The 7,577-nt window shown below is 33.2% G+C and overlaps 2 protein-coding genes across 2 annotated transcripts; both read left to right on the plus strand.

The window, feature by feature from the left end:
- The first annotated feature begins 420 nt into the window (after positions 1–420).
- On the plus strand, positions 421–1,817 carry LOC145072439 (Polyketide cyclase / dehydrase and lipid transport protein). Its single transcript, XM_079018858.1, has 3 exons — positions 421–964; positions 1,273–1,440; positions 1,527–1,817. The coding sequence occupies exons 1-3, from the start codon at positions 479–481 to the stop codon at positions 1,710–1,712; spliced, it is 840 nt and encodes a 279-aa protein (XP_078874984.1). The 5' UTR covers positions 421–478; the 3' UTR covers positions 1,713–1,817.
- A 3,626-nt stretch (positions 1,818–5,443) lies between these two features.
- LOC145072438 (uncharacterized) lies at positions 5,444–6,885 on the plus strand. Its single transcript, XM_079018857.1, has 2 exons — positions 5,444–5,827; positions 5,916–6,885. Exons 1-2 carry the CDS (start codon positions 5,444–5,446, stop codon positions 6,516–6,518), a joined length of 987 nt encoding a protein of 328 aa, XP_078874983.1. The 3' UTR covers positions 6,519–6,885.
- The last annotated feature ends 692 nt before the right edge of the window (positions 6,886–7,577 follow it).

Here is a 7,577-nt window from a genome sequence, read left to right on the forward strand (position 1 = left end):
AAATGAATAGTTTTAATCTACTTTTGTCAAGTGTCACTCTAATACAACTTCTTATTAATATTATGTCATGTGTCATGTAGATATATTAAACAACTTATTTCAAAATTCAAATTTATATTTTCTAATTATATGTTAAATTTGAAGTTTTAATAACTATAAAATTTTGATATATCTCTTAATTAATAATTTATTTAAAATGACTTATTTAAAATCACTGATTAATAATTATAATTTTTTTTTATAAAAATTTAATTAATTTTATAACCGTGATTTTCACGGGTTATAAACCTGTAATAATAATAATAATAATAATAATAATAATAATAATAATAATAATGTGGGGTTGAAGTAAATATTCTGTGAGGAACGATGTAGTGGACTAGACTCCTTCCGTTAGTTTATGAGGTTGATTTACATCCGGTCATCCATATGATAATGGAGATGAGAAAATCGATCCATATGGTTACTATCTGGGGGAATGCAGATACGCGGGTTACCCATTACTTTGGACTGCTGCCATCCAGTGAACGTGGTGGAGGCTGCCGTTACCATTTCCGATGTTGTCTATAGCCCCATTTATGCTGCTGCTTTTTCATCCACCAAAATCAAATACCCTCCAATTTACAGTTACAAACCAATACCCCTTGGAGCGACTTCACGAATTTCAGTACCTTTCGCTGCATCCTGTTCCAAGGGAGATTCCGGCGAGTCATTGAACGATTGCAGCGATACTGACTTGCAACAAGTGTCCGAACCACCTCCCACTGGAGCTGATGATATTGAGGTTAAGATAGAAAAATTAAGCAAAAACCGAAGGAGAATCCGGTCCAAGGTAGCCGTCGAGGCCAGTCTCGAAACCATTTGGGGCATCCTGACCGATTATGATAGGCTGGCCGACTTTATCCCTGGTCTCGCTGTAAGCCAGGTGCTTGATAAAAAAATTAATTTTGCCCGTCTTCTTCAGGTAACTCCAATTTTGGCTTGATCCTGGTATATATTCTTACTCTAATCAAGGCCTTTACGTTGGATTTGATCAAACCATATGTAAACACTAAACCCCAAAATAGGATCGTTACTAAATTAGTCAGCAGGACACACGATGTTGTTGATACTAATAGTCCTAGCCTAGGTAACACATTACGTTTTTTCTTGAGTTGAAGGACTGGTGAGTAACTTTTTAGAATGGTTTTATTTATTATGGCAAATGACAGGATATAGCAACCTACTTTACTCTTTTTACCAATATAAGCAACATACTTTATATCTTCATAGATTGGGGAGCAAAAACTGGCATTTGGTTTGGTTTTCAATGCTAAAGGCATTGTTGATTGTTATGAAAAAGATTTTGAAAGGCTTCCATGTGGTCAAAGGCGTGATATAGAGTTTAAAATGATTGAGGGTGATTTTTCACTCTTTGAAGGGAAGTGGTCTATTGAGCAGGTCAGGCCTTTCCATATATCTTTTTAGTTCCTTTCCTTATGATGGTTTTGATTTTGAAATGAAATGTGTATTTATTAATGGTGCAGTTGACTGATGAAAAGAGGTTTGACCAACAGTATCATACAACTCTTTCATATGCAGTTGATGTGGAGCCCAAAATGTGGTTGCCTGTTCAACTTGTTGAAGGCCGGCTTTGTAAAGAGATAAAAATGAACCTTTTCTCCATCAGAGAAGTAGCACAAAAAGCATCTGATAATATTTCTTCTTTTTAGTGTCTGAAAAATTCTTTTGTCTTGGCTTGTTTTAGCTTTCAATGTAGTTTTGTAAACTTGTTCTATTGTTAGTGAAAGAAATTTTGTTTATGGTGCTTAAATAAAGCAACCGTGTACAAAATTCTACTAATGCCTGCTTTGTAATGATAAATAGATGATTTTAGGCTAAGTTGCACGGAAACGGATACGGCAACGAGAAACGGATACGGAATGAAAACGGGAAACAGCAAAACTCAAAAATTCAAGATACGGATACGACAAAGATACGTCAATATAAAAATATTAAAAAACATGTATATATATTAAATAATTACAACATCCTCCTGCTTCATGTGTAATTTACTTAATGTTTACTGATATAATATCTAAAGGACTAAAAGCGTATTTAGGTAATTTCCCAGAAATCAAAAACGTAATTAAGCAATTTCCTAGAGGCAATTTCCTGAAAATCAACAGGATACTATAAAAAGAAAAAACTGTGAATCCTCTCTTGGAGTATCTCTTCCTCGTTGACTGGCCGTTTACCTTACACCCTGCTCCTGAGTATCACTTAATGAAAGAAGGGAACGGAATTGAGAGGATTTGGAAGGAAAGAAGAGAAGTTTGGGTGCTCCCGAGTATTTTTTTTTTGAAGAGAAGAGACGAAGAGAGCAGATTTGGGAGGATTTGTATCGTTCCAAACTTTCCTCCCAAAATGGGCGGAATTGGAGAGAAAGAAAACGGCTGGAAGATAAAAAGGTAGATTATGACGAAAATACCCTTTAGCCTAACAATAAAAAGATATGCTCACTGATTCTACTAATCGATTAGCTTCTGCCTCGTCTTCTTCTCTGTTACAAACACCAGGTACCCAATTTCTTCTTCAACTGTTTTTTTTTTTTTTTTTTTTTTTTGATATCCTTCTGTATTCTACCTGATTAGGCTTCTGCCTTATGTTTGTTGCCCAATTTCTTCTTATTTGTGTTACGGATTCTGCTTCTGTTATGACTTCTGCCATTTTTTTTTGTTAGACTATGTATCTGTGTTGTATTATAGCACTAATTAATCCCATCAAACTGCTTACAAATTTTTTTTATCAATGGGACAAAAAATTGTAATATTTTGTCCCTCCTAAAAATTGTAATATTTTGTCCATCTTTTGTTTATAATAACAGAGAATTTTACCTGTAACAGGTAATACCCTTAACTTGAAATGTTCAAACTGCTTAAAGATAATATAGAGTTAATAGGTTATAAACTAACCCATCTGTAGGGACATTTGCAATACTCAGTTTCACAGGATATAAAGGATGTCCCATGGTTACCCAGAATCTGCATATAAAGTTTTTAAAAAATTAAACAAGGTTTTAAACAGAAGATGAGTTATATAGTTTGTATCTATTACATGGATTTTAAGAAAAAATATATATAATTTTATGGAGTAAACTTATGGATCTGCATGTCTAAGTCTACAAATTTCACAAACAATATGCTGCCACAGGTTGCATTTTTTTATCTTCACACAAAGATGAAAAAGTGAAATTTTCAAGATTATTAGCATATAGAGATTCTCGTTTTAGAAAAAGAAAGAAAAATTGTTTTTTGAAGCTAATTACATGTTATTTTTATCAAAATGACTGTTTTGCCCCTAGATTACATTTAACTTTTATAACAAAAAAAGTTTATTAATTATAATTAATAAATCAACTCTTTATAATTACATGTTATTTTTATCAAAATGACTGTTTTGCCCCTAGATTACATTTAACTTTTATAACAAAAAAAGTTTATTAATTATAATTAATAAATCAACTCTTTATAATTACATGTTATTTTTATCAAAACGGCTGTTTTGCCCCTAGATTACATTTAACTTTTATAACAAAAAAAGTTTATTAATTATAATTAATAAATCAACTCTTTATAATTACATGTTATTTTTATCAAAACGGCTGTTTTGCCCCTAGATTACATTTAACTTTTATAACAAAAAAAGTTTATTAATTATAATTAATAAATCAACTCTTTATAATTACATGTTATTTTTATCAAAACGGCTGTTTTGCCCTTAGATTACATTTAACTTTTATAACAAAAAAAGTTTATTAATTATAATTAATAAATCAACTCTTTATAATTACATGTTATTTTTATCAAAACGGCTGTTTTGCCCCTAGATTACATTTAACTTTTATAACAAAAAAGTTTATTAATTATAATTAATAAATCAACTCTTTATAATTACATGTTATTTTTATCAATGTTGTTTAAATTTAACTTAAACTATTTGATCATGTATCAGAAAAAAGGATTAGTTCATATTTAGTCCTTATGGATGCTCCGGTACTCAACCCTGCTCATGCTTTAAGAGCCTGACAATTGCAAGTCGTTAACTTGATTTGCTTGTTGTTGACTTTTATTACACAACGTAATATGGCCAACAAAAATCGGGTTAGATTACCCACTAGAAAAGTTATTTTAGAAAGACAAGCTGTACGGGAAGAGTTGCTCCACAATCTTTTAGAAGGTGGTCAATGTCGTGACCTTATTCGTATGAGTGAAAACGCTTTTAGGAGATTGTGTGAAATCTTACAAACTGTAGGTGGTCTACAACGTACGCAACACATGTCCGTTGAGGAACATGTTGCTAGATTTTTGCATATTGTAAGTAATGATTTGCGAACTCGGTTTACCTCGTGGATGTATCGTCGCTCTAGATCAACAACGAGTAGGTGCTTCCATAGAGTATTACGATCAATTATAGCAATAGAAGGTCTTTATATTCATCAACCTACAGGTGATGTTGTCCCGAGAGAAATTCAAGAAAGTACAAGATTTTATCCTTTTTTCAAGGATTGTATAGGGGCAATAGATGGGACACATGTTCGTGTCCATGTGCCTAATAGAGATGCCCCTAGATACCGTGGTCGTAAGGGATACCCGACAATAAATGTATTAGCTGCTTGTATATTTGATTTGAAGTTTACGTATGTGTTAACGGGTTGGGAGGGTACTGCATCAGACTCGAGAATAATAAAGAACGCATTTACTAGAAATGATAAACTGATAATTCCATCAGGTAATTTATTAAACCAATGTAATTTCAATATCTAATATTTTTCAATAATATTGATTAAGCTCTTTATAGGTAAATACTGTTTAGTAGATGGGGGTTTGCCTCATACGAATAAACTAATGGCGCCATATAGAGGTGTTAGATATCATTTAAAAGAGTACTCCATGCGTGGTCCACAAAATTCTAAAGAGTTGTTTAATCTTCGTCATGCTTCTTTACGTAACACCATTGAGCGAGCTTTTGGTGTCCTTAAAAGAAGGTTTCCTATCATTTGAAGTACAACGGAACCATTTTACTCTTGTGAAACACAATCTGCCATATTTTTGGCATGTTGTATTCTACACAACTTTTTATTAGATGAAGACCGCGACATAAATCTTGAAGATGAGGTGATGCAAGAGATCTTAAACGGACCACAAGAGCAAGATCGTCGTAATTCAACAGAAACAAATGAGGCTAATAGAATGGCAGAGCAACTAAGGAATTCAATTGCAAATGAAATGTGGGCAAATTATTTGACACATTCAAACAATTAAATTAATATGTAAAACAAGTTTCATTTTGATACATTTTGTTTACAATTTCACATTGTATTGATGATTGGTTTTTGAGATTAATTATGTTATTTACCCTTCATATTTTTTATTAGTATTATCCTTCATATTGAGGTCTAACAATGTACCATTATTTAATTTTTATTCCTATGTGCAAAGTAATCATGATCAAACAGGAAGCTGGTGGTAGTGAAAAGGAACAAGTTAAATGGTCAGAAATAATGGATTATGCGTACATCCAAGCGATGATTAAACAACAAGAGACAGGCAATAGGGTGAATGGTAGTTTCACACCAACTGCATATGCTCAAATGGTTGAGGAATTGAACACAAACCATCAAATGGATATTACCAAAAGTCATTTGAAGAATCGCTACAAAACCTTAAAAAAACATTTTTCGCAATGGTACGATGTGTTTAGGGGAATTTCAATGAGTGGGTTCTCTTGGAATTCGTCTACTCAACTAATAGAAGCGGAGGAAGAAGTATGGGATAATTTAATAAAAGTAATTGTTCCTTTTATGTCTATGTTATTTTTTTAAAATATTTTATGTTATCGTTTGCAATACTAATTATTTTTGTGTTGTTATACAGTCAAAACCTGAGGCTGTGTCGTTAAAGACAAAAAAGATTGCATACTTCGATGAGATGTTGATGTTATTTGCAAGGGATAGGGCATCTGGTGCACATGCTGAGACAGCGAAAGAAAGAAATGCCCGATTAAATAAAAATGAAAATATTCAAGTTGAAACAATTAAAGAAGTTGATGACATGTTAGCTAACAATGAAATTCATTTGGAGAACGAATATGTTGATCTTGATGATAACATTCAGGATGTTATTCCACCTCCTTTTTCACAAGAACAGTCTTCATGTGCAAAGAAGTGTAAGAGTAAAAAGAGGAAATTTGAAGACGACGACGAAGAAGAAGATATTAACTCAAAGATAATGAAATCGGTTGATAATGTGGCTGGTGCTATCAGGGAGGGTAATATAATTTTTGAAAGAGCTTATCCTCGGGAATATACAGGGGAAGAAATTTATAGAGAATTGGAGTTGGTGGGTTTGGAACCCCATGAATTACCGAGGGCTCTAAATTTTTTGGCAACAAATCAAGCAAAAGCTAGGACATTGTTCAGTTGTCCCCTTCAGATACGGATGGGTGTCCTCAAAGATATGATGGGTGCACGTGATTAAATAACCTTGGGTGATTGTTACTGGATTGATCTAATGCGTTTATGATTTTGGTTTTTTTTATTTTTTTTGAGTTGTTTGTGGTTTTCGTTTTGCATCTTGAAAACAATTGAATAACATGCGGTTTCCCTTTTTACAATTTACTTTATGTTAAAATAAAATTGTTTTGTTAATGTTTTAAGTAGAGGGGAGGAAGGGAGAGTTGGTTTTTTTGGGGTAGGGGGTACGGTAGAATGAATGTGGGGATGTAAAGACTTAATATTTACTCAAAAACATAAAAGGGTATAATTGTCTTTTTTTACTTTCTTTTCTTTCCTTTAATGAACTCGGGAGCACCTAAAATGAATACTCTCTTTTCCTTTCTTTTGAACTCGGGAGCACTGAATACTTTATTATTTTCGTTCCCTTCCTTTTCCTTTCTCTCCTTGTTCTTCCTTTCTTTTCTTTTCTTTCCTTTAGTGAACTCGGGAGCAGGGTGTGAAAGTCTTAACCAGGGAGTAAACGATTAGAATTAACCAAGGAGGCAGCGATTAGAATTAATCCAGGGAGGTAGCGATCGGTTTAGGGTTGTAGTTGTAGGGTATTATTGATTACTATAGCCCATTACTCCATTAGCCTTTTTTTACTTGAAAAGCCCATGCAAAACAAAAAAAACATTTGGAAACTTTGTGGAAACTTACCAGAAACGTTTCTGGATTTGCCGATACGTCCAGGAAATGTTTCCCGCCGTTTCCCCCAAGTTTCCGTTTCCCCCACGTTTCAGATACGGGTACGGCTCCCTTATTGAGTTTCCATGCATCATAGATTTTAGGCATGTGACTTGACAAATCATCAATTTTATAAGTTGTTACATACTTCACAACCTGTATTCATATTCAAGTATTTAGTGATCAATTCCCTCAAAATGGCTTATCTACATTTGACTTGGGTAGCAATGATGTATTTGTTGCCAGAACTTTTTATTGCTTGTAATGGTAGTTAGCTATGGATGATCTGATCTGCATGTATTACATTGTAATAGGGGCGGTGCTTATGTTACTAGCCTAAATAAAGAACATAGGT

The sequence above is a fragment of the Lactuca serriola genome, chromosome 9 (genome assembly GCF_051521515.1).
Source record: "Lactuca serriola cultivar US96UC23 chromosome 9, Lser_US96UC23_V15, whole genome shotgun sequence".
NCBI lineage: Eukaryota > Viridiplantae > Streptophyta > Magnoliopsida > Asterales > Asteraceae > Lactuca > Lactuca serriola.

Coding starts and splice junctions, on each gene's coding strand:
- LOC145072439 (XM_079018858.1), top strand. CDS start 479: ATGCAGATACGCGGGTTACCCATTACTTTGGACTGCTGCCATCCAGTG. Junction 965..1,272: donor ATTTTGCCCGTCTTCTTCAG/GTAACTCCAATT, acceptor ATATCTTCATAG/ATTGGGGAGCAAAAACTGGC. Junction 1,441..1,526: donor GGAAGTGGTCTATTGAGCAG/GTCAGGCCTTTC, acceptor TTAATGGTGCAG/TTGACTGATGAAAAGAGGTT.
- LOC145072438 (XM_079018857.1), top strand. CDS start 5,444: ATGTACCATTATTTAATTTTTATTCCTATGTGCAAAGTAATCATGATC. Junction 5,828..5,915: donor TATGGGATAATTTAATAAAA/GTAATTGTTCCT, acceptor GTTGTTATACAG/TCAAAACCTGAGGCTGTGTC.